Here is a 27849-nt window from a genome sequence, read left to right as displayed (position 1 = left end):
AATGGTTACTTTCCTAAAGTAGAGGAGTTATCCACAGAGGATGGAAGTGTTGTGCTCAAAATTCTAAGGGCCTGTATCTATTTCCACCTCTAGAGGCCTATTGAAGGATCCAAGCATCCGCCACTGCTGATTCAAGCTCCACTGGATCTGTTGAATATGGTCTAAGCCAGCAGTCTGCAACCTTTTTGGCACCAGAGACTGATTTTATGGAAGATAATTTTTCCATGGACAGGGGAAGGGGAGGATGGTTTCGGGATGATTCAAGAGCATTACATTTATTGTGCACTTTATTTCTAATCTAATGTTGCTTCTGCTCTGACAGAAGGTAATAGTCCAGGGCCCAGAAGTTGGGGACCCTTAGCCTAAGGGACTGAAGAGCTTGCACAAAAGCCTAGACGTGTCCCATGTCTCTTATTCTGAGCCCCAAACAAAACTATCAGCCTTTCCCGTCCTTCAGTAAATGGGCTGTAGTAACACATCCAAATAACAATAGTATTGCCTCCAAAATTTACAGAGGCATATTATCTGTTGTTCCTCTCTTTCAGTTTCAGGAAGGGCCAGAAGTAATATCCTTGACTTAGAAGAATTATCTCAACATGTGCTATATCACTGGACACCTAGACATTCCACTAAAGTAGAAGGCCCCCAGAGTTTTGTGAGATTTGTTTTCTATGTCTTTTGCGAATGTCTTACCAATATAAATACTTCTTGCTTGCTATAACCAATCAACATAATGTCATCACTGTGACAGTTTAGTGTGTTACATTTCAATATTTACAAATTATATATCTGATAAAAAAATTTTCACTGGGGATACATGAAGCACTACCAAAACTCATAATAAAAAGATGAATAACCCAATTAAAAATTGGGCAAACTATCTGAACAAACACTTCACCAAAAAAGGTAGACAGATGTCAAATAATGTTACAAAAAAGAGGCACAATATTATGAAGTCACTAGGGGAAAGCAAAGAAAACACAATGAGGTATTAAAAATTAAAATGACCATAAATGAAAAGACTACGCATACTGGAAGCAGTAATACAGGCCTTTGTGCTCACAGGTAGGCAACCAAATAAGTTAGGAGACAATTACACAAAATTGAAGAGGGCAGTAAATTTTATCCAAGTGTTGGTTGTGCTGAAGTGACCTGTGCACGTCACATTCCCCACTCCACCGTCCTGTGTACTTTTCACAGGAACCCCTCTCTCCTATGTTACTTATCTCCTCTATTTTGGCTTTCACCAGCAAAAATGTAAGGAAGCAGGATAAGTGATTAATCAGTCTATCAAAATGATGTGTTTTTGCTCTCCTCCTATCTAACCAGGAGGTCTAAAGTGGAAGTTAAGTACTTTTTTCTTTTCAGATATCACACCAAAATGTCACAAACAAGTAAAGTAAGCTTTATTTTTCTGAATGAACATTCATGGACAACTGTCTCTGTTACTGCACAAATCTGAATTTGTTATCACCATGTTCAAAATCCCTCAATAGTTTTCCTGTAAGATGAGGTATTAGAAAGATGGTAACAATAACCCTGTGTACGAGACAGCAAAAGAGACACCGATGTATAGATCAGTCTTATGGACTCTGTGGGAGAGGGAGAGGGTGGGATGATTTGGGAGAATGGCATTGAAACATGTATAATATCATATATGAAACGAGTCGCCAGTCCAGGTTCAATGCACGATACTGGATGCTTGGGGCTGGTGCACTGGGACGACCCAGAGGGATTGTATGGGGAGGGAGGAGGGAGGAGGGTTCAAGATGGGGAACACAGGTATACCTGTGGCGGATTCATTTCGATATCTGGCAAAACTAATACAATATTGTAAAGTTTAAAAATAAAATAAAATTAAAAAAAAAAAAGAACAAACTCCATAATCTGGCCTCCAGACTCTGTGCTATCCACATATGCTCACTTCCCTGACCTCATCTCGCTCCTGCTGCCTCTCTCTTTGGAAGCCATATTTACTATTTTGTGTTGTTCCAACGATCCAGGCTCTCTGAGGGTTTAGAACTGGAATGAGAGTTCCAGCTACACAGAAAGGTCAACTTTCTTGCAATTGGAGTTTGGGGGGAATCTAAAACATTGACCTCATTCAAATCATATGTGATTGGCTCACACAAGATCATACTGAGCAAAGTTCTCAGAGTACCAAAATTTAGAGATATGCTGGAGTTTACACAAATATGTCAAATATGTCATCTGTGTTTGAAAGTATGGCATAAAGTACAATTTTAATAATTAGAACTGGAGCTGTCTACAGTGACTACTGCTTATAATTTCAGAGTCTGTAATGCCCTGTGGAACAACATGGATTTCTCATACATGCCCAAGTCCTCAATGCCCAGAAGAACAGCTTAGCTTTGTCCTAATGGAACTCCATGGACACTATCAGGGGAATATTAGTTCTCCACTCCTTCCTCTCTGGCAGTCCTACAAATGGTTAATTCTTGTGTTAAAAAAAATTTAATAAACAACATTTTCCTAAGCCTGGATAATGAAACCTCCAAAATGAATCAGTGTATAAAATATTGCTCTTTGTGTTATTGTCATTCCAGTGCTCCTGTATTATTTCTACCTCGGAAAACCAAATGCTGAGAGGATCTTGACAATAGAGGATCTTAACAGATACTGGTAAGAGAATGATTTCTATAATATTCATTATTTTTCAAGGAAAATTAAAATACTATTAAACATAATAATTTTGATTTCATCTACAAAATGTCAAAACAGGCATTTGAAAAGGGAAAACAATAATAAGAAGTAAATAATCTGTATGTTTTGTTGTTAAAAGTAAAATTTGGATGTGCAAAATAGCTCTAAGACTATTTTATACTCTTTAATGGTATGTCTGATTAGATTGACTATAATGACTCCACAGGATATGTTGTGGTGAACTAAAACATTAATCAAATTAAAAGTGTATTTAGGGATTTAGGTCATAATGTTTTTAGTGTAAGAAATATGTATTAAATATACATTTATTTAGTTATCCATCTATGTTCTGTCCTCTTTTCCTGCTCCTTATTTTTTTTTTAATTTTATTTATTCACTTATTTTTGGCTACACTCAGTCTTCACCATTATGCACAGGCTTTGTTTAGTTGTGGAGAGCAGGGGCTACTCTCCATTTGTGGTGCATGGGCTTGTCATTGCAGTGGCCTCTCTTGTTGCGGAGCATGGTCTTGAACCCGTGTCCCCTGCTTTGGGAGGTGGATTCGTAACCACTGGAACACCAGGGAAGTCCTTCCTGCTTCTTATTTCCTTTTCACTCAAATTTGCCTTTCTACTTCTTTATCCTCTTTCCTCTCAATTCCCACCTCTCTTTCTTTTGACAACTTTCATGACATTGTTCCTCAAGAAAGAAAATCCACATCTGTTCACATCTTTATTTCATTTTCCTCAATGCTGTGTCACTTGCTTTCATTCAATTCTCATTATCCTACAACCTCTAGTCTATTACAAAATGGAAACTTCTCTCACTAAAGCCACTAGAAGTCTCTCTTTTTTTAAATTTACTTTTTAGTTGAAGGATAATTGCTTTACAGAATCATGTTGGTTTCTGCCAAACATCAACATGAATCAGCCATAGGTATACATATGTCCCCTCTCTCTTGAACCTCCATCCCACCTCCCTCCCCATCACACCCCTCTAGATTGTCACAGAGCCCCAGTTTGAGTTCCTTGAGTCACAGAGCAAATTCCCATTGGCTATCTATTTTACACACGGTAACATTAGTTTCATTCTCACACTCAGTAATCTCTGTTCACTCCTTATCCTACTAGAACATTCATTTTGCTTTAGGCACTGTACTTACCTTTGTTCTTGCATATTTTCCTCTCTTTAACTTTTCAGTCTCAGTTTTCCAATTTCCTCCTGGTTTCTCTCATCACTCTGCTCTGTAGCCATTTGCGGCTCTTTCCTTTTTTTCCTTTTGTGTGAGCCACAGCTCCTGGTTTCAAGACAAATGACTAAACTGAAAGGAAACTGGCTCTAACAAATAATGCTAGGAAATTTGGAGAAATCCACTGGAGAAATAGGCAGGGACATAAAGTAAGAAGTTAAGCAGTCAACAGCTGAAATCATATCTTAGTGCTAGCTCAGTAAGGGCTGCTGTCATTGCTGCTGAACTTGAGTGCTACAACTCACAATGAAAATGCCACTGTTTTGGGTGCAGGACGCATTTTCTGGGGTCCTGTTATTGCTCCCTTGGTTGACTTTGAACCACAAATCTCTTCCGTTCATATTTGACATCTCTCCCCGCTCTATATATTTCAAATCTAGTGTAGATGAATTTTACTGGTTAACCATAGATCTACTTCCCTCTCCAGGAAAAGTCAGTTTCTAGAACTTTTGGCTTCTAGAGTAAACAACTTTTGTCTGCCACCAAGACATTTGTAATAGAAAAGTCAATCAGATCTAGTAAATGATGTATATACATTTCAATCTCTTTAATATAACTTCCTCACCTTGATTTTCATGCTTTCTTGTTTTAACATTATGAACACCATCCACTGGGTTAGTCATATATGCTATATTTCAGTAACTTCAATGACTTCTAAGTCATTATTTCTATCAAGTCCTTATTGAATGACACCACTAAGTCTATGCGATCTGGATGTTCAGAGATGGCTCCTTGAAAAAATGGGCCACTGCATCTGAGTTCTCAATCTCAAATTTTGATTATTATTCCCAGCTACCAAGTGACAATCTCTTTTACTAACTCTCCTTCATATCTATTATGCTATCAAGTCCTAATGACTTAAATCTAATTAATTTTGATCTCTTTGTCTTCCTCAAAACTCCCAATATCATAGCACACAATGACTTAAGAATTTCAAATGCATTTTAATCACTGAAGGACATATATAAAATGCATATTACCGGTATTCATGACCTGCTGAATCAGTTTCTATGATAATACCTCAGAATTTATTTTTGTACCAAAACTCCCCCAGAAAATTCTGATGTGTAATCTGGTTTGGGAATCATGGACAAGAGTCATAGATTCCTGATTAGTATTTCCACAACTGGTCATTCACCCTGCAGTCTATTTTCTACAACCAAATATTTAATTTCAAAAATAACTGATGATGCCAATCCCTGTTTTAAAGTTTTCAATGAATGCCTATCCTTAAAGAATAAAGTTCAAGATCTTTCACATAGCACTGATTACTTTTATAATCCAGGCCCTTCTAACTACTTACTTTTGACACTATATTCACCTTGAAAACGCAGGATAGTTTTCCCATAAATTTGCTCATGTTCAGAATGTCTTTCTTCTCTTCTACATCTATTCGTGACTGTTTACATTTTAAAATAATATGATTGCATTTTGCCAAAATAGCAACTGCTACAAATACTTTTTATGTTTTTAGTAAGAGTAAATAAAGGGCATTCATTCTAGTGCATGGTTCTGTTACTCTCAATGAATTTTCTTTTAAGAATTCTTGTGAAATTTTCTTTTTCCATTTATTGCATTGTATTTCAGAGGTCATCTATCAAGGATATGGAAACAAAAAATGTAACAGAGCTGACAGAGTTCATTCTCACAGGACTTACACATCAACCAGAGTGGCAGATCCCCCTGTTCCTTCTGTTCTTGATGATATACCTCATCACCATTGTGGGAAACCTTGGTCTAATTGTGCTCATCTGCAATGACCCTCACCTTCACATCCCCATGTACTTATTCCTTGGGAATCTGGCCTTTGTGGATACTTGGTTATCCTCCACAGTGACCCCCAAAATGCTGCTCAACTTCTTTGCCATGAGCAAAATGATCTCTCTTTCTGAACGTAAGATACAGTTTTTTTCCTTTGCAATTTGCGTAACCACAGAATGTTTTCTGCTGGCTACAATGGCGTTTGATCGTTATGTGGCCATATGCAAACCATTACTTTATCCAGTGTTCATGACCAATAGACTATGTATCTGGCTATTAGTTTTGTCATTTTTAGGTGGCATCTTCCATGCCATAATTCATAATGCTTTTTTACTCAGATTAACCTTCTGCAATTCCATCATAGTAAATCACTTTTATTGTGACATTATACCATTGTTTAAGATTTCCTGTACTGATCCTTCCATTAATTTTCTTATAGTATTCATTTTTGCTGGATCAATACAGACATTCACCATTTCCATTGTTCTTGTCTCTTATACACTTGTTCTCTTTACAATCTTAAAAAAGAAGTCTCTACAAGGAATAAGGAAGGCTGTCTCCACCTGTGGAGCCCACCTCCTGTCTGTCTCTTTATACTATGGGCCTCTTCTCTTCATGTATGTGCTCCCTGGATCTGCACAAGAAAATGATCAGAATATGATGGACTCTCTGTTTTACACTGTCATAATTCCTTTCTTAAATCCAATAATTTATAGCCTGAGAAATAAGAAAGTCATAGACTCACTGACAAAAATGTTAAAGAGAAATGTTTAGCTATCATATTAATAAGTATTCTCTTTTCATTAAAACACTATAAAACTATACAATTAGATGTGTCTATGTGTTGATTATTATTTAAAAGTTTTTGCATTTACAGTTGTACTATTCTTTTATTGACTTATTCCCAGGCGGCTCAGTGGTAAAGAATCTGCCTGCCAATACAGGAGACACAGGAGATGTGGGTTCGATCCTTGGGTCAGGAAGATCCCCTGGAGGAGTAAATAGCAACCCACTCCAGTATTCTTGACTGGAATATCCCATGTACAGAGGAGCCTGGTGGGCTACAGTCCATGAGGTCACAAGAAGTCAGACACGACTGAGCAACTAAGCATCAGTTCATTTCAGTTCAGTTCAGTCACTCAGTCGTGTCTGACTCTTTGCGACCCCATGAACCACAACACACCAGGCCTCCCTGTCCATCACCATCTCCCGGAGTCCACCCAAACCATGTCCACTGAGTCAGTTATACCATCCAACTATCTCATCCTCTATCATCCCCTTCTTCTGCCCTCAATCTTTCCCAGCATCAGGGTCTTTTCCAATGAGTCAGCTCTTTGCATCAGGTGGCCAAAGAATTGGAGTTTCAGCTTCAATATCAGTCCTTCCAATGAATCCCAGGACTGATCTCCTTTAGGATGGACTGGTTGGATGTCCTTGCAGTCCAAGGGACTCTCAAGAGTCTTCTCCAACACCACAGTTCAAAAGCATCAGTTCTTCAGGACTCAGCTTTCTTCACAGTCCAACTCTCACATCCATACATGACCACTGGAAAAACCATAGCGTTGACTAAGCATACAAGATGTTAGTATATAATAAGTTTCTTTAAACAACTTCGTATTTTAATTATTTATGTCATACCTAAAAAATTAGAGCAGAAAACAAGAATGAAAAAATTTTACAGGCTTATATGTTGTTCAATGTGGCTCTATAAATACATTCAGTTGTAAAATAGTGCAGGCTCTGTGAACAGGACTTGATTATGATATCTTTGCTATTTCTACAGCCATGTAGCCTGGAAACTCATATCAAATTTAACTCTGTATGGAGGCGGGTTTGTGTTTGGAGTGAACAGAAGTAATTCCCAGGAATTTTGCTAGCAATCAAAAGGCCTATTATTCCACATTATCTGAGGTATGATAAATTTCACTTCTTGTGGGGATAAACTCCATACCACACAGAGAAATAAAGAGAAATGAGAAAGCAGTGAGGGAAAAATGGTATGGGAGCTAAGACAATGAAGACAGAGCTACACTGTTAAGAGATCCTCTTACCTTAATATGTTTCTTAGAGAAAGGGAAAGAGGTGAGTTGCCTCTTAACTGTAAATGATTCTTCTATATGTCCTTTCTAGGTGTGTCTGTATGTTATAGAGCAACCTGAAAAACATCACTATTTCAGAATGCTAAAAGACTAGACTGATAATTTAAATTGGATAGACATAGAGAATAAGAGAGAAATGGCAGAACAGGAGGAAAATAGTCAAAAATTTCTTGCAAACAAAATCCAGGAATGAACAGCTTCACTAGAACGTTTTACCAAACATACAAAGAACTTATTTCAAAATAAATAAGAGAAAATATTCCCAAATTTATTCTGTTAATGTTTACCACCATTACCTTGATACCAAATCAAAAGACATTATTAAAAAAATAATATTGCAGTGCAATAACTTTGAAGGATATAGATGAAAATCAAATTCAACACTACCCAAAAGTATCATATACCATAATGAAGCAGGATTCATTCCAAGGTCAAGGATGATTCATGCAAATCAATAAACAACATATCAACAAAAGGAAAGAAAAAAACCCATATGATCATCTCAGTAGATTTAGAAAAAAACACTTGATAAAATTCAACATCCATTCTTGAATTAACTATCACCAAAGTAGATATAGAGGGAACATATCTCAATATCAGTTCAGTTCGGTTCAGTTGCTCAGTCATGTCCGACTCTTTGCGACCCCATGAACCGCAACACGCCAGGCTTCCCTGTCCATCACCAACTCCTGGAGTCCACCCAAACCCATGTCCATCGTGTCAGCGATGCCATCCAACCATCTCATCCTCTGTCATCCCCTTCTCCTCTGGCCCTCAATCTTTCCCAGCACCAGGTCTTTTCAAATAAGTCAGCTCTCCTCATCAGGTGGCCAAAGTATTGGAGTTTCAGCTTCAACATCAGTCCCTCCAATGAACACCCAGGACTGATCTCCTTTAGGATGGACTGGTTGGATCTCCTTGCAGTCCTAGGGACTTTCAAGAGTCTTCTCCAACACCACAGTTCAAAAGCATCAATTCTTTGGTGCTCAGCTTTCTTTATAGTCCAACTCTCACATCCATACATGACTACTGGAAAAACCATAGCCTTCACTAGACGGACCTTTGTTGGCAAAGTAATGTCTCTGCTTTTTAATATGCTGTCTAGGTTGGTCATAACTTTCTTTTCAAGGAGCAAGTGTCTTTTAATTTCATGCCTGCAATCACCATCCACAGTGATTTTGGAGCCCAGAATAATAAAGTCAGCTACTGTTTCCACTGTTTCGCCATCTATCTGCCATGAAGTGATGGGACCAGATGCCATGATTTTAGTTTTCTGAATGTTGAGCTTTAAGTCAACTTTTTCACTCTCCTCTTTCACTTTCATCAAAAGGCTCTTTAGTTCTCCTTTACTTTCTGCCGTAAGGGTGGTGTCATCTGCATATCTGAGGTTATTGATATTTCTCCCGGTAATCTTAATATACAAAAAGCCATTTACAACAAACCCACAGTCAATATAATACTCAATGGTGAAGAGCTGAAATTTAGGAAAGAAACAAAGATGCTCACTCTCACCATTTCTATACAATATCATATTGGAAGTCTTAGTCACGGAAACCAGACAAGAAAAAAGAAATGAAAGGTACTCAAACTGTAAAGGGAAATGTGAACTATCACTATTTGCCAATGAGATAACACTCTATATAGAGAAGTACCAAGACTCCATCCAAAACCTATTAGAACTAGTAAATTAATTCAGCAAGGTATCAGGATACAAGATTAATATATAGAAATCGGTTGCATTTCTTTACACTAACAATGAAATACCAGGAAAAGAAAATAGAAAACAATTATTCTATTTAAAACTGCATCAAAAAATAACTAGGAATAAATTTAACTAAGCAAGTGAAGACCTATATACAAAACTTTAAAACACTGATAAATAAAACTGAAAATGACTTAAAGAATTGGAAAGATATGCTCTTGGATTGGAAGAATTAATTAAGCTAAAGTGGCCATAGTACACAAAGCAATCAGTGCATTTAATGCAATCCCTATCAAAATATCCAGGATACTTTTCATAGATAGAACAAATAACCTATGGAACAATGAGACCCCAGATTGCCAAATGTGACTTGGGGAAAAATAATAACAAAGCTTGATATATATATATATATGTATATATATAAATATTTATATATATATATATATAAAAAACCCTTCTATATTTCAGACAATATGACAAAGTTACAGTAATCAAAACATAATGTTTTGGGCAAAAAAACCACAGACATATAGAACAATGGAACAGACTGGCTATGAGTTATATGATTGATGAGTTATCAATCAATTTTTAATGAAAATCCATCCAGTCAACTAAATGACTTCTCTGTTCTTCACTGACCACCCCCTTCACATCAAATATGTCACCAAAGTGGTGACTCTACATTGTGAATTCTTTTGCATTCTCTTCCCTCTCCTCTCAAAGTCATTTTGCCCAGGGCTAGTTGGCTAGTGGTAAAGAACCCACTTGCCAATGCAGGAGATATAAGAGCAGGTTCAATCCCCAGGTCGGGAACAACCCCTGGAGCTGGAGAAGGCAACCCACTCCAGTATTCTTGCATGGAGAATCCCATGGACAGAGGAGCCTGGTGGGCTACTGTCCATAGGGTCACAAAGAGTCAGACACAATTAAAGTGACTTAGCATACATGTAGGCATATTTCATCCAAATAGATCTCATCTATTATAGAGGTAATAAAATTAAGAGGGCATTCGGATATGCATGGTTTATTTCAACTCTCATTCCCATTTACTCAAGTTGAAAATTCTTTGTCTTTATTTCTGGTTTACTCCATTTCATTTCAGGTTATACCCAGTGAGGACATGGAAAGGAAAATGCAACGTTGCTGACAGAATTCATTCTCACAGGACTCACATATCAGCCAGAAGGGCAAATTCCCCTGTTCTTTCTGTTCTTGGTGATATATCTCCTCACCATCATGGGAAACCTTGGCCTGATTGCTCTCATCTGCAATGATCCTCACCTTCACATCCCCATGTACTTATTCCTTGAGAATTTGGCCTTGGTGCACGCCTGGATATCATCCACAGTGACTCCCCAGTTGCTGGTCAGTTTCTTTGCAAAGAGCAAAATGATGTCTCTCACTGAATGTAAGATACAATTTGTTTTCCTTTGGAACCAGAATAACCACTGAATGCTTTTTGCTGGCAACAGCAGTATATGATTGCTATGTGGCCATTTGCAAACCATTACTTTATCCAGTTATTATGACCAATAGACTGTGCATTCAGCTATTAGTTTCATCATTTTTAGGTGGCCTTTTCCATGCCATACTTCATAATATAACTTTTATTAAGATTGACCTTCTGTAATTTTAATATAATACATCACTTTTACTGTGAATTTGTACCACTATTTAAGGTTTCCTGTACTGACCCTTCCATTAATTTTCTGATGCTATTTATTTTCTCTTGGTCAATACAGATGTTCAGCATTCTTACTGTTCTCATCTCTTACACATTTATTATTTTTACAGTCTTAAAAAAAGAAGTTGGTATAAGGCATAACTAAGGCCTTCTCCACCTGTGGGGCCCACCTCCTATCTGTTTCTTTATACTATGGGCCTCTTCTTGTCATGTATATATGCTCTAGGTCTGTACAAGCAGATGATCAAAATATGATGTACTCTCTGTTTTACATGACCATAATCCCTTTCTTAAATCCAATTATCTATAGCTTGAGAAATAAAGTCATAGATTCACTGGCAAAAGTATTGAAGAAGAATGCTTAGATTTCATATTCATGTCAGTTCACTTTTTACTGAAAGTCATCAACTGTGCAGATTAGATGGTGCTACTGTTGACCAGGGTTCAAAGTGTTTTGCAGTTATCATTATTACCCTAAGTGTTTTAAAGAATTAAGCTGAGAGTACTAATAAGCATCTGAAACTCTATGTACGTTACTCAAAAAAGTAGATAAAATTCTAATCAAGTGTTCATGTTATACCAAAAAAATTAAAGATGAAAACAAATTAAAATCTTCTGCACATATCTTCTCAATATGTCTTCATAAATGCATTAAGCACTATGATAGTATATTCACTCTTAAAAAAATTGAAATATGATGTCTTTAATATTAAGAAACCTGCACAGCCTGAAGAATCATATCATATTTATCTCCCCAGTGGTGACAGGCCTGTGTTTGAATAAACAGAGCAAATTTCAGGAATTCTGCTAGCCATTGAACAGTCTTCTATTTCACTCTATGTGGGACATAGTAAATTTCACTTTTTTGTAGAGTTTCAACTCTTTGTGCTCCAATTGTGCCCAGTTGTTCAATTGTGTCTCAATCTTTGCAACCCTATGGATTGTAGCCTACCAGGCTCCTCTGTCCATGGAATTTCCCAGGCAAGAATACGGGCTGGGTTGCCATTTCCTCCTGCACAAGGTCTTCCAACCCAAGGATTGAGCCTGCATCTTATGCATTGGCAGGCAGGTTCTTTACCACTGAGCCACCTGGGAAGCCGTGCAACTCTCTAATCACACAAAAAAGGCAACAGAAATGAGTAGCCAATAAAAATGAAAAATGAGAAAGGAGTTAAAGCAGGAAAAATCAGGTCAAATTGCAAGAGGATACTCTTAGCTCAACGTGTCTCTATCTAACAAGAAGAGCGAGGATGTCTCTCACTATCTTTCCTCTTGAATGGTTCTGTCCAGTTTGTGGGTATGTTGTAAGGTAATCTGAAAAGCTTTACTGATTGAGAAAGCTAAACAACGAGACTGAAGATTTAATTGTTATGGGCATAGAAAGGAAAAAAAGAAGTAGCAGAATAGGAAGGAAATGGTCTCAACTTTCATACAATTTTGAGAAATGCGAAACTAATCAGAAAAAAGAAGTAATATGTATAGATTATTAGAATGTGTTGTTAACAAGAGGCTTCAAGTGCATATTACCAAAGTACAACTAACATTAAAATGATCTATCAGAGTTCAATGAGTAGCTGGGAAAGACATGAAAATGAGCAAAAGTTTGCATGATTTATGCCACCACAATCCTTAAATGTTAGCTTTTGTCACAATCCATACTCTAAGAATAATAAGTGATTCATCTTCAGGTCTATCTCTGACCTTCCAGTCTCACCACTGATTCCATACACATTCCTACTAACACCATTGATGCCCTCACTCTAAAACTACTCACCTCTGTCATTTTCAACATTCTTGATACTTCTACTATTTGGTTATGTTCCAAAAATTGTTGTCAGATTATTTGTTATGAAAAGAACTCTGATTTATATTTCTCTTCAATAATTTTTAGTGAATTGTATTGCTATCAGATTATGTATATAGAGTATACCTATCTAGAAATCTCTATATGCATATGTATATTTGTTTATGTGTATTTACATATTGTGTAATTTATAAACATATCTATCCTTAACTATCTGTCTTACTCTGCATTTGTTCATGTTGCCATTATTTGGGGTCTTTCCCCCCAAAAATCTTGATTTAACTCCAAATTCTCTTCTTCCACTATTCTCCTAATGGACCCAATGCTATAACCAAAATGAATGACTCAAAGTCTTCTGGACAAATGTTCCTCTCAGGTACATGTTTGTTTTCATACAGGTCTCTCCACTGGAACATTCTCCCCAAGTATGTCCATCTTCATTTGAAATTATAACAGTCCTTCCTTCAAGGTCTATCTTAAATGTTATATCTTCTACAACACATTTCCAGAACACCTCAAAGAGAAAAATAATGCTGCCTCATTTTGAAACATTGAATACTCTATTTAGGCTCTTAGGCCATTGATAACATTGTGTAATTCTTATTTGGGGCTTATAAGCTATTTTTAGGTTACAGTTTAGAAATCTCACTATTCTCTCATTCATTCCTATGTGGTGCTTAGCAGAGTTGCTTACACACATGAGGTCCTAAATAAATATTTATGCAATATATGTAAACTTGAAATGATTCTGACAGCACAAATATTTCAAATGAAGCATGAATGCATCACTTACTTTTCAGTCTTTCACTAAGCCCACAGAGATTACTAGGCCTGGGATGGCTACTCTATGTCAAGGACCTTCATGTTTTTCTTTCAAGATGATCACAAGCATCACACACCTAAAGTGAATTAATCTTGTTCTTCTTAGAAAGAGGATGGGCTCCAGTGATAGAGTATGACAAAATATCAGGGTGAAGCTCTTTAGTTAGACATTTGGGTTAAAGATACAAACCATATAAATATTTACAACAAATAACATTATTACATATTTTTGGAGGTGCAGCTCACAAGATTATGATCTGCTTTCCTTTTGCTTCTTGAGGACGTCACCAAACCCCAGAAAGCAAGTGAAAGGATAACAGTCATGATGCTTTCATTATTTTTCACTAGGGAATCTATGTATTTCCATATATCTATAATGCATTCTTTTTTTTGCTGTATAATATTCCCATTGTTCTGATTTTTTCCTGTAATTTTAAGTTTTGCTTTTTCATACACATATAGTTATGACCCAAAGACTACACTGCTAAAATAAGCAAATGATATATGTGTTTTATAATCATAAAAGTTTGTTTCCCTAATTGGCCTTTTGTTTGAATGAAAAGGTTGACAACAAGCTATGAGTATGTGAGCATGGTTTACCTGTCAAGTCCTTCTTTAGGTTGGGTGGGTATGAAGAAGGCACCGGGGGTCTCTCAGAAACTCAGGCTTCCTATGTAGCCTTCTGTTGAACAAGTCTAATCTAGAGATTCTGCTCTGATGTGTCTTTCAAAAAAGTTCTTAACTATTTTATGCTTTCCAGAAATTCACCAAATCTCCTCACTGATGTTTTCCCATTCTCACTTCTATTAAACATTTTTTTTTTATTTTTGTATATCATATATGTCATTTCAGTACCATGTTGGAAAAGATGTCAAGTATGAACTTGAACAAAGCTCAAGAAACTATGAAATTAAATTACTTATATATTATTTAATGGTATTTAGATGCAATGAACTATCACATTGCTTATCACAATGCCAAGTTCATCCAGTTGTCTGGAACACTACTTATATTGGATTAAACTACACATTGGAGATGCTAATAATATAACATAAATACTCTTTATTATGAAGCTGTATTGATTTTCTTAACCTAGAGATTTAAAAGTCTCCACAGTTCCTTTCTCTTTATGTACATTTATAAACATTTTTTTCTCATCAATATCTGATGCTGTTGAGAAGTTTCACAATATTATCCTATAGAGTGTTCAAATAGGGCTACCCAGCCTGTCCAGTGGTTAAGACTCCACCTTGCAATGCAGAGGATACTGGCTCAACCTCTGGTCTGGGAAGATCCCACATGTGTGTTTTTCTGGAATTCCCTTCCTTTACTATGATCCAGCACATGTTGGCAATTTGATCACTGGTTCCTTGGCCTTTTCTAAACCCAGTTTGGACATGTGGAAGTTCTCAGTTCATGAAATGTTGAAGCCTAGCTTGAAGGATTTTGAGCATAACCTTGCTAGCATGGGAGATGAGTATAATTGTCCAGTAGTCTGAACATTCTTTAGTACTGCCCTTCTTGGGAATTGGGATGAGGACTAGTCCTGTGGCCACTTCTGGGTTTTAAATTTGCTGACATATTAAGTGCAGCACTTTAATAGTATCATCTTTTAGGATTTTAAATAGCTGGAATTCTGTCACCTCCACTAGCTTTATTGGCAGCAGTGATTCCTAAGGCCCACTTGACTTCACACTCCAGAATGTCTGGCTCTGGGTGACTGACCACACCATTGTGGTTATCTGGGTCATTAAGATCTTTTCTGTATATTTTTGCCATCTCTTCTTGATCTCTTCTGCATCTATTAGGTCTTTATCATTTCTGTCCTTAATTGTGCCCATTTTTAGATGATATGTTCCTTTGATATTTCCAATATTCTTGGCGAGATCTCTAGTCTTTCCCATTCTGTTGTTTTCCTCTATTTCTTTGCACTGTTCATTGAAGAAGCCCTTCTTGTCCCTCCTTGCTCTTCTCTGGCACTCTGCATTTAGTTGAGAGTAGCTTTCCCTTTATCCCTTGCTTTTGGCTTCTCTTCTTTCCTCAGCTATTTGTAAAGCTTCCTCAGACAACTACTTTGGCTTCTTGCATTTTTCTTTGGGATGGCTTTGCTCACTGACTCCTGTACAATATTATGAACCCCTGTCCATAGTTCTTCAGGCACTCTGTTTACTAGACCTAATCTCTTGAATCTATTTGTCACCTCCACTGTGTATTCAGAGGGGATTTGATTTAAGTCATAGCTGACTGGCCTAGTGGTTTTCCCCACTTTCTTTAGTTTAAGCCTGAAGTTTTCTACAAAGAGCTGATGATCTGACCCACAGTCAGCTCCAGGTCTTGTTTTTTCTGACTGAATACAGTTTCTCCATCTTTGGCTACAAAGAATGTAATCAATTTCATTTCAGTATTGACCATTTGATGATGTCCATATTTAAAGTCATCTCTTGTGCTGTTGAAAAAGGGTGTTTATTATGATCAATGGGTTCTCTTGGCAGAATTCTGTTAGCCTTTGCATTGCTTCATTTTGTGTCCCAAGGCCAAATCTATCTGCTACTCCAGGTATCTCTTTACTTCCTACTTTTGCATTCCAATCCCCTATGAATAGGACATACATTTTTTTCAGTATTAGTTCTAGGAAGTCTTGTAGATCTTCAAGTGTACCCACTGTCAACTTGGTACCCATAAACACTTTTTAAAAATAATAATTAAATTTAAAATAAGTATAACAGTAAGAGCATAATTCTACCAATAATGATGCAATTGTGCTGTGTACAATCAAAAATGCATCAAAAGGGGGCTTCCCTGGCAGTCCAGTGGTTAAGAATCTGCCTGCCCAATGCAAGGGACATGGGTTCAATCCCTGTTCAGGAAGATTCCACATGCCACGGGACAATTAAGCCTGTGACCCACAACTACTGAAGCCAGTGCACTCTTGTGCCTGAGCTGCTCAACAAGAGAAGTCGCCACGATAAAAAGCTCATGCACCTCAAGGAAGAGTAGTCCCTGTTCACCGCAACTAGAGAAAGCCTGCACAGAAGACCTGCAGCAACAAAGACCCAGTGTAGTCACAAATAAGTAAATAAATTATTTTAAAAGACACTAAGAGGGAAAATATTTGCTCTTTAATATCTGGTAACTGAAATACAATGATGTTAAATTGACAATAATTAATCATAAGATATTTACTCAATACATCTTATGATAAGAGAATAATAGTGTAGGGAAAAGTAAGACATTTGTTGTACACAAGCATGAACACATACACCATAATGTACTCTTATCAAAGTAAGGAAGAAATACTCAAGGCATTTTGTAACTGATCTCATGGTATTTATAACTACCTTCTTCCACTTCCAAATCCATTTTCCCTTTACTTTCATAAAGTACTGTAGTTAGTCACTATTCTTTATCTGGTGGGGTGACCCAAATCATCATTCTCAAAGAGTCTAGAAAATTTGAAGTTCTGCCCAATTAAAAAAAAAATTATTGGGGGCTTCCCTGGTGGCTCAGCTGTAAAAAAGTCACCTGCCAATGCAGGAAATGAGGGCTCAATCCCTGGGTTGGGAAGATCCCTCAGAAAAGGAAATGGCAACGACTCCAGTATTCTTACCTGGGAAATCCCATGGACAGAGGAAGCTCGTGGGCTACAGTCCGTGGGGTTGCAAAAGAGTCAGACATGACTTAGCAACACAACAATAACAATAGCTGATTTACAATGTTATGTTAGTGTCTGCAGTACAGCAAAGTGACTTAGTTATACATATATCCACTCTTTTTCAGATTCTTTTCCAATGTAGGTCATTCAGATAAGATCAGATCAGATCAGTTGCTCAGTTGTGTCCGACTCTTTTGCGACCCCATGAATCGCAGCACGCCAGGCCTCCCTGTCCATCACCAACTCCCGGAGTTCACTGAGACTCACGTCCATCGAGTCAGTGACGCCATCCAGCCATCTCATCCTCTGTCTTCCCCTTCTCCTACAGAGTATTAAATAGAGTTCTCTGTGCTATATAGTAGGTCCTTATTAGTTATCTGTTTCATATATGGTAGTATGCATGTGACATTCCCAATCTTCCAATTTATCCCTTTCCTTTTACCCCCTAGTAACTATAAGTTTGTTTTCTAAATCTGTAACTCTATTTCTGTTTTATAGATAAATTCATTTGTAGGCTTTTTCAAGATTCTACATGTAAGTGATATCATAATTATCTTTCTCTGTCTGATTTACTTTATTCATGATGACAATCTCTAGATTCATTCATGTTGCTTCATTTGTTGAAGTTTGCCATTGAAATAAGTTTCAGAGACTAGTACTTCTAAGAGATGCTCTGAGGGATTTTCTTTTTCCAGACACAATTTTCTTTATCCCGTTATGGAGCGGTAGTCCAATTTCCCTTGGTAGTCAGAATCAGTCACTTCTGGTGACTTCGCCTTCCTTGCCTGATGATTCAGAGGAATGAGGAGCCCAAAGTGGCCCAGTAGCACTCTTAAGATCCTACTCAATGGAATCACTGCTGTGTGTGCTGGTGGAAGTATTCTTCCCTCTGGCTATAAGGACTCTCAACCTCTGAGCATAATATCTTGGAAAATGAAGTTAACTTGTCTAGTGGATCTCTAGGTGTAATACGGAGTGGTGCCATTTCTATTTCTACTTCTTGATTTTTGACCTATGAATCCTAGCTATCTGAGAAACAGTATTGATTTTAAAAGCACACAGCCTTCTGAAGAAACTTGATCACCTATGGTACTGTCCATCCAGGAAGTACTGTAACTGAGTTATAAAAGGCCGTTCTGACATTCTCTCAATCTAACAGCTTCAGAATGAAGGGGAACTAGGTAAAACAAGTGAACTCAATAGTAATGGGGCCATCACCATATTTCATTTGCTGTTGAAGTAAGCTGAGCAGTAGATAAGTAATCTTGTAAGTCCACAGATAGTTGTTTTGGCAGAAACACAGTCTGCAGGGAAGGAAACTCAGTATCTAGAGTTAGTATCTATTCTAATAAGGACAAAACACTGACCTTTCCACAATGGAAAATTGTCCAATGTAATCAATCTGTCACCAGGAAGCTAGCTGATCAGCTCGATAAACAGTACACTATCAAGGACTCATTGTTGGTCTCTGCTGGCAGACTGGGCACTAAGATGTGGCCATGGACAGGCTGGCCATGGTGAGTAGAAGCCCATGTTGCTGATCCCACAGGTAAACTTTATTCCTGCCACCATGGTCCCCTTTGAGTCCATTTGGTGATGACCAGGGTGGCTGAAGAAAAATGTTGACTGGTATCCATGACTGGGTCATCCTGTCCACTTCATTATTAAAGTCCTTCACTGCTGAAGTCATCCTTAATTGAGCATTCACATCAGACACAAATATATTTATGATTTTTCCCATTTAGAGGGAAATATCCACATACTTCTTCTTCAGATATTCTTGCCATCAATTTTCCAGTAGTATTGTTTCAAAGTCCCTTACCATCCAGCCAAACTATTGGTTAAAGCCCACAAATCACTATATAATCACATACCTGGCCATTTATCTTTACAGGCAAGTACGCTATCGGGTATCCAAGTTCTGTACCTTGGGAAGATATTCCATCACGCTCTCTGCCAGGGAAGTCACAGAGTGGGAGTAATGTTAGAGTAGTCCACTTTGGGATGGTGTCTGCATATGATGCAGAACCATTGGTAAACCAGATCCAGGTCTTATATTTCTCTGTTAATTATAGACAACCCCTACCCCTGTTATTAGGCCACAAGTGCAGGCTGGGATAGAGAATCCAGTGCAGCAGGCATGGGAACCATGGGCATTTGGGTTGCTTCTTCATAGACATCACTGGTACCTTCAAGGCTTGCTCAGGCTAGAACATGTACATACCACTTGCATTTAATAATGGTGTGACAGTGTACTCCCAATTTAATGACCTGGCAATCATACAACACCCAATTCAGGAAAGGCAGCTCAGATGCCATGTAAAACTGATGACCCATTGTTAAGCATTCAGTCTGAGCCACCAGGGAAGCCCCTAATAAGGCACAGGGCAGGCTAATAGCTGTTCTTCACATGGTGCTATTCAGTGGCTCCATTACATCCAACTCTGCAACCCCATGGACTGCAGCATGCCAGGTTTGCCTGTCCTTCATTGTCTCCAGGAGTTTGTTCAAACTCATGTCCATTGAGTTAATGATGCCATCCAACCATCTCACCCTTTCGCCCCATTTTTTCTCATGCCCTCAATCTTTCCCAGCATCAGGGTCTTTTTTAATGTGTCAGCACTTCACATCAGGTGCCCAAAGTATTGGAGCGTCAACTTCAGCATCAGTCCTTTCAATGAATATTCAAGGTTTATTTCTTTTAGGATTAACTGGTTTGATCAACTTGCTGGCCAAGATAATCTTAAGAGCCTTCTCCAGCATTAAATTCTGAAAGCATTTAATCAATTCTTTGGCGCTCAGCCTTCTTTATGGTCCAACTCTCAAATCTGTACATGACTACTGGAAAAACCATAGCTTTGACTATACAACGGTTCTATGAAGACCTACAAGATCTTCTAGAACTAACACACAAAAAAGCTGTCCTTTTCATCATAGGGGACTGGATTGCAAAAGTAGGAAGTCAAGAGATATCTGGAGTTACAGGCAAATTTGGCCTTTGAGTACAAAATGAAACAGGGGAAAGGTTAACAGAGTTTTGCCAAGAGAATGCATTGGTCACAGCAAACACCTTCTTCCAGCAACACAAGAGATAACTCTACACATGACATCACCAGATGGTTAATATCAAAATCATATTGATTATATTCTTTGCAGCCAAAGATGGAGAAGCTCTATACAGTCAGCAAAAACAAGACTGGCATCTGACTGTGGCTCAGATCATTAACTCCTTATTACAAAATTCAGATTTAGATTGAAGAAAGTAGGGAAAACCACTAGACCATTCAGGTATGACCTAAATCAATCTTATAATTATACAGTAGAAGTTACAAATAGATTGAAAGGATTAGATCTGACAGAGTGCCTGAAGAACTATGAACAGAGGTTTGTGACATTGTACAGGAGGCAGTGATCCAAACTATCCTCAAGAAAACGAAATACAAAAAGGCAAAATGATTGTCTGAGGAGGCCTTGCAACTAGCTGAGAAAAGAAGAGAAGCAAAAGGCAAAGAGAAAAGGAAAGATATACCCATTTGGTTACAGAGTTCCAAAGAACATCAAGGAGAGATAAGAAAGCCTTTTTCAGTAATCAATTCAAAGAAACAGAAAAAAAAATAGAATGGGAAAGACTAGAGTTCTCTTCAAGAAAATTAGAGATATCAAAGGAACATTTCATGCAAAGATGGGCACAATAAAGGACAAAAACAGTATGGACCTAAGAAGCAGAAGATGTTAAGAAGAGGTGGCAAGAATATACAGAAGAACTATACAGAAAAGATCTTCATGACCCAGATAACCATGATGGTGTGATCACTCACCTAGAGCTAGACATCCTGGAATTTGAAGTCAAGTGGGCCTTAGGAAGCATCACTACAAACAAAAATAGTGAAGGTGATGGAATTCCAGTTGAGCTAATTCAAATCTTAAAAGATGATGCTGTTAAATAGCTGCACTCAATATGCCAGCAAATTTGGAAAACTCAGCAGAGGCCACAGGACTGGAAAAGGTCAGTTTTCATTCCAATCCCAAAAAAGGCAATGCCAAAGAATACTCAAACTACTGCACAGTTGCACTCATCTCTCACATTAGCAAAGGAACACTCATTCTCCAAGCAAGGTTTCAATAGTATATGAACAATGACTTCCATTTGTTCAAGCTGGATTTAGAAAAGGCAGAGGAATCAGAGATCAAATTGCCAACATCCGTTGGATCCTTGAAAAAGCAGGAGAGTTCCAGAAAAACATCTACTTCTGCATTACTGACTATGCCAAAACCTTTGACTGTGTGGATCACAATAAACTGTGGAAAATTCTTGAAGTGATGGGGATACCACATCATCTTACCTGCCTCCTGAGAAATCTGTATACAGGTCAAGAAGCAAGAGTTAGAACTGGACATGAAACAATGGACTGGTTCCAAATTTGGAAAGAGTACGTCAAGGCTATATATTGTCACCATGCTTATTTAACTTATACACAGAGTACATCATGAGAAATGCTGGACTGGATGAAACACAAGCTGGAATCAAGATTGCTGGGAGAAATATCAATAACCTCAGATATGCAGATGACACCACTGTTATGGCAGAAAGTGAAGAAGAACTAAAGAGGCTCTTGATGAAAATTAATGAGGGGCTGGTGCACTGGGACAACCCAGAGGGATGGTATGGGAGGGAGGAGGGAAGAGGGTTCAGGATGGGGAACACATGTATACCTGTGGCGGATTCATTTCGATATTTGGCAAAACTAACACAATTTTGTAAAGTTTAAAAACAAAATAAAATTAAAAAAGAAAAAGCAAGAAAGCTCCAGAAAAACAAAAATAAAAAAAAAAACAGAGTTTTTATACTATGATGTTAACTGAAAGGGCAGGCTGCAAAATTATAGACATGACCATGTGTTGTGTGCTTAAAAAAAAAGAAAAGAAAATGAATGAGCACAGTGAAAAAGTTGGCTTAAAATTCAACATTCAAAAAGCTAAGATCATGGCATCCAGTCCCATCACTTCATGGCAAACAGATGGGGAAACAATGGAAACAGTGAGAAACTTTATATTTTGGGGGGGCTCCAAAATCACTGCAGATGATGACTGCAGCCATGGAATTAAAAGACACTTGCTCCTTGGAAGAAAAGCTATGACAAACCTAGACAGCATATTAAAAAGCAGAGAACACTTTGCCAACAAAGGTCTGCCTAATCATATCTATGATTTTTCCAGTAGTCATATATGGATGTGAGAGTTTGACTATAAAGAAAGTTGAGCACCAAAGAATTGATGCCTTTGAATTGTGTTGTTGGAGAAGACTCTTGAAAGTCCCTTGGACTTCAAGGAGATCCAACCAGTCAGTCCTAAAGGAAATCATTCATGAATATTCATTGGAAGGACCGATGATGAAGCTGAAACTCCAAAACTTTGGCCACCTGATGTGAAGAACTGACTCATTGGAAAGGACTCTGATTCTGGGAAAGATTGAAGGCAGGAGGAGAAAGGGATGACAGAGTATGAGACAGTTGGATGACATCACTGACTTGATGGACATGAGTTTGAGCAAGCTCTGGGTGTTGGTGATGGACAGGGAAGCCTGGTCTGCTGCAGTCCAAGGGGTCATAAAGTGTCAGAAACAACTGAGTGACTGAACTGAACTGAAATTTACTATACAGACTTTTGTCAGCAATGTAATGTCTCTGCTTTAGATACGCTGTCTAGGTTTGTCATAGCTTTTCTTCTAAGGAGCAAGCATCTTCTAATTTTATGGCTGCAATCACCATCCGCAGTGATTTTGGAGCCCAAGAAAATGAAGTCTATTATTGTTTCCATTTATTCCACATCCATTTGCCATGAAGTTATGCTTCCTCCCATGGAGAGTATTTATCTGCAACAGATCTGAAGGCTTTGTTCCAAACCTAAGGTTTAGCACTTATCTTGACCTGCCAAAGGCTCCAAAGAGCATCCCTATCTTCCACTACCACTTCAAGCACCTGTTTCTGCTGGATCATATGGTCCAAGTGGCACCACAGCTTGGAGAGAAGACTAGGTCTTTTGCAAATCTCTCGCCTCTTCTGAGCCATGCCCAAATCAAGCAGTTTTTCTGGTCCCTTGATAAAGTGGTTGTCTTAATGTACTCAACAAGGATAATGTTCCTTCTAAAATCCATAGTAGCCTACTAAGGGTTCTGTTTCCTTTTTGGTTGCAGGATGGGCTAGATGCAACAATGTATCTTTATCTATGAAGTTATAATTCCACATGACCCACACAACTGAATCTCAAGAATTTCACGAAATTAAGTGGATCCTGAAATTTTTTGGATTTATTTCTCATCTTCTAGCAGGCAAATGTCTATCAATAAGTCTAAAGCAGTTGTTATTTCTTGCTCCCTAGGTCCAGTCAGCATAATGGACCAGTGGGATATCTTGTAGAAGGAAAAGAAATAAAAATCCCTAGAGAAAAATTTATAAATCATGTATGTGATAAAGCCTTGTATACTGGATACAAAAAAAATTCTCAAAACCTAATAATAAGAAAACATATAGCTCCATTAAAAAGGACAAAAAGTTTAAACAGACAGGTCACTAAACTAAATGTATATATGTTAAATAAGAACACAAAAACACGCTCCATGCCACTGTACTTGGGGATATGTAACTGAAGACCACAATGAGATACCATGACCCAACTATTAAAATAACTAAAATTGAAAAGACTATCCCTATTGGAAGTAGCGATACAGACTTTTGTACTAATAATTAGGCAACAAAAAGAGTTTAAAGGTAATTACATGAAATTGAAGAGGGCAGTGTGCTTAAGTCAGGTGTGGGTTAGGTTGAGGCTACCAATGCACATTATACTGCTCACTCCATCCTCTTACACTGCTGAGTTCTCACAGTGACTTCTCCTTTATCTATGATTTTTTCACCTCTTTTTAAGGTTTCACTGGCACAATTCTAAGAAATACTATAATCGATTAATGAATCTACCAAAATATATGCTTCTTTTTTCCCCTAGCTGCCAGTCATGTCCCAAGTCGAGGTTAAACATTTTTCTGCTCATCAGATATCAAAGTACAATATTACTATTTTCATATTATGCTCTTTTGACATAAATAATGTTATTTTTGTAAATGAATTCTGTATGCCAAGTACTCTGTTAATAATTAGAGGCAAATCTGAACATGTGACCACCCTGTTCAAAATCCCTCAATAGTTTTCCTTTGAGAGAAAGATAAAAGTCCCCAGCCTAGTCTCTCATGCTGTGATTCAACCCATGCTGGCCTGCCATGTCCAATCTGGCTCCTCTTTGCTTCCCTCGTTTGCATGTCAGCTCCATCTGCCTTTTTTTCCCATCCCCCCCACCCCCACCCCCAACTTCACTAGTGATCTTGTTCTCTGATAAGCTAGGCCTGCCAATGATGGAAAACCCTGAGGATGCTAAACGTCTAGAGGCATCACCTTGGTAGAAATGAAGACCCTCAGGACCCAGCCCTGACCTATTGAAACAGAATATGCATTTTCAGAAAATCACCAGGAGGTTCACAAGGATTAAAGTTGGAGAAGCACTGATCTAGGCCACCTCCCACTGTGATCCTTTGTTTTGTTTTATCTTTGCTCTTTCCCCTGACCTATGTCTAGTAAAATTTTTCTCCAAAAATTTCAATGTAGAGTGGGGAGTTCTTTGCAGATCTGGAATGTGAGCTATAGTTTCCACGAGGAGGACAACTTTCTTGTAGTTGGCTCCTAAAGGGAGTCTAGAATTTTGTCCTCATTGAATTCATGTATAATCAGCTCAGAAAAGACCACACTAATCAAAGCACTCAGAGCATCAAAATTTGTGGATGAATTGAAGTTTGCATAAACATGCCAGAAGTGTCATCTGTTGTGGAAGGTAGTGACATAAAATACAATTTCAGTTGTTAAAACTAGAATTGTCTACAATAACTTGATGTTTATGATTTTAGAGTCTGTAATGCCCTGTGGAACAACCTGGACTTTCCCTACAGGTTCAAATCTATAATGCCCAGAGGAACAACTTAGTTTTGTCCTAAAGGGAATCGATGCATGATATTAGGAAATTTTAGTGCTTCATTCCTTCCTCTTCGGTTTAAAAAGAACCCTTTCATATAATTGGTTGACTCTTCTGTTCAAAGCTAATTTACATAAACAAAATTTTCCTGACCTTGGGAAATGAATGTGCGAGGAATTGGAATTGTGGCCTGTGTCATTATCATTCCAGTGATGTTGCATTATTTTCTACTTAAAAAGCCTACCTCTTTGAAAGGATTGCCACAATTTCTTACAAGATATGGGTAAAAGAGAAATAACTTCTATAAGGCATAACATTCTTAGGTAAAACAGGCAGAATACTGTAAAATCTATAATTTTAGATTGACTTACTAGATGTCAAAAAGGCAGGTGAAAAAAATTAACAATATGAAATATCTATATATCATATTTTTGTGACTAAATCTAGATAAGCAAAATAACTGTATGACTGAATTGTCCCTCAATGATAATTCATTATCTTTCTAACATAACTATAAAGACTTCATATGTTTTGGTGAACTAGAATCTTAAAGAATTTAAACTGGCTTTAAATATAGGTCACATGTTTCCTACATAAGAAATTTTTCTGGGTATTCTGATTAAAAGTTTCATTCTTCTTAATTAATCACAGTTGCTGACTGAGCTTTTAAGGTAAGTCACTTACATATTAATTTCTCTATTCTCTCACCTACTTCTGAGAATACTTTTATTCAGTATTTTAATATATATTGTAAGAAATATGCATAAAATGTTCCCCTATGATAAAGACCCACACACATATTGAATTTGAGCATTTTCAATTATCCTTTACTTTGGAACGGCAAGGAACGGAGCCTATTCCAAATTAAATACATTTGACAACTAGAATTACTGGCATTGGTTATTTATATTACTTGAATTAGGCTCCAGTCTTTGGCTCAATTTTAGTTTACTAGAAAAACTAATGGAGAAGAAAGTGCTCTCAAATAAACACAGCAGGATTTCTAGAGAAAATCAGCTCTAATCACTCTAATAAAATATATAAGTTAATTTTTAATTAATTATGGAAAGAACTTTTCAGCAATGCTAATATATTTAAAAACAGTCAAAGTTTCTAAGGTAAACTTTAAAATTAAATTCTCTGTGTCATACACAAATTCCCTAGGAAGATAATCTTTGAATTTTGAAAAAAAGAATACAGAAGGATTCCCAGTGTTGACGTTTAATGAAAACCAGGATTAAGACAAATATTTACCTGCAAATTTTCCCCATATTTCCTTCTTGGTGTTTATCTGATACTACCTGTCTTCATTGTCTTGTCTTTCCTACAGTTTTCTATCCATGTCTCTGTTATGCTTTTTATATTTCTTGACTTATTTTTTTAAATAACTCACCCAATTGCTCCTTTCTACTTCTATCCTCTTTCTCATCTTGGTGCCTTCCTCTCTTCAGAAATGTGAAAGAAAGTGAAAATGTTAGTCCCTCAGTCATGTCTGACTCTTTGCAATCCCACGGACTGTAGACCACCAGGCTCCTCTGTCCATGGAATTTTCCAGGCAAGAATACTGGAGTGGGTTGCCATTCCCTTCTCCAGGGGATGTTCCCACCTCAGGGATTGAACCCGGGTTTACTGCACTTCAGGCAGATTCTTTACCATCTGAGCCACCAGGGAAGGTCAACAAAACCTGTGTCAAAACACTTTAGAAAATATGTATTTAAATACTCTACAGGAAAAAAAAAAAACTTTTATCTATAGGAAGTAGAAAAATTATAATTGTTATCCATTTTTTTCTTGGTGTACTCAAAAACATTCTCTTCATGTTATGTGCGATGCTTCCCGTTCATTTCTCACTATTCTCTGGCCTCAACTCTATCATAAATTGGGAACTCCTCTCACTAAAGACACTAAAAATCTCTCATTTCCCAGATTCAATGATTGTTCACCTCCTGTTCTAGGGGGGCATTCATTTTGCCAATCAGTGTTGCACTTCATTATGTCCTTGTGTCTTTTTTCTCTTCATGTTTACAACACTCAACTCTCCAGTTCTTCCATCCGCTTCTCTGATTACTCTTCTCAGTGTATCTTTTTGGTCTCTCCCTTATCTCTCTTTGGCTAAAGCTAGGGCACTTGTTTGTAACAGAAAACTAGTTAGCTGAATGGAAATTGACTATTACATAGAAATTCCAGGGAGATTAGAGGAATCTGCTGATAAATGGACAGGAACAGAAGAAAACAATACAGTGAGACAGTAGCCCAAATCAAATCTCCACACTTGCTCAGTAGGAGCTCCTATCGCAGCTGCTGAATTGTAGAAGCCACAGCTCACACTGACAATGCAGCTGGTGCAGATGCAAGAAGCATTTCCTAGGGTCTTGATATGGCTGCCTTGGCTGACT

At 37.6% G+C, this 27849-nt stretch overlaps 1 protein-coding gene and 1 pseudogene across 2 annotated transcripts; both read left to right on the top strand.

Annotated features, from left to right (window-relative positions):
* Window positions 1-5497: 5497 nt before the first annotated feature.
* Window positions 5498-6448, top strand: LOC147380127 (olfactory receptor 5H19-like). Its single transcript, XM_086410783.1, has one exon. The coding sequence runs from the start codon at window positions 5519-5521 to the stop codon at window positions 6446-6448; it is 930 nt and encodes a 309-aa protein (XP_086266909.1). The 5' UTR covers window positions 5498-5518.
* Window positions 6449-10592: 4144 nt separating this feature from the next.
* LOC147380126 (olfactory receptor 5H8-like) lies at window positions 10593-11774 on the top strand (annotated as a pseudogene). Its single transcript, XR_015167197.1, has one exon. The product of XR_015167197.1 is annotated as an olfactory receptor 5H8-like (transcript).
* The last annotated feature ends 16075 nt before the right edge of the window (window positions 11775-27849 follow it).

The sequence above is a fragment of the Bos grunniens genome, chromosome 1 (assembly GCF_055505025.1).
Source record: "Bos grunniens cultivar Pamir isolate PY7600 chromosome 1, Bosgru_T2T1.0, whole genome shotgun sequence".
NCBI lineage: Eukaryota > Metazoa > Chordata > Mammalia > Artiodactyla > Bovidae > Bos > Bos grunniens.
Note: the sequence above shows the minus strand (reverse complement) of the source record. Positions and strands in the feature narration are given on the sequence as shown.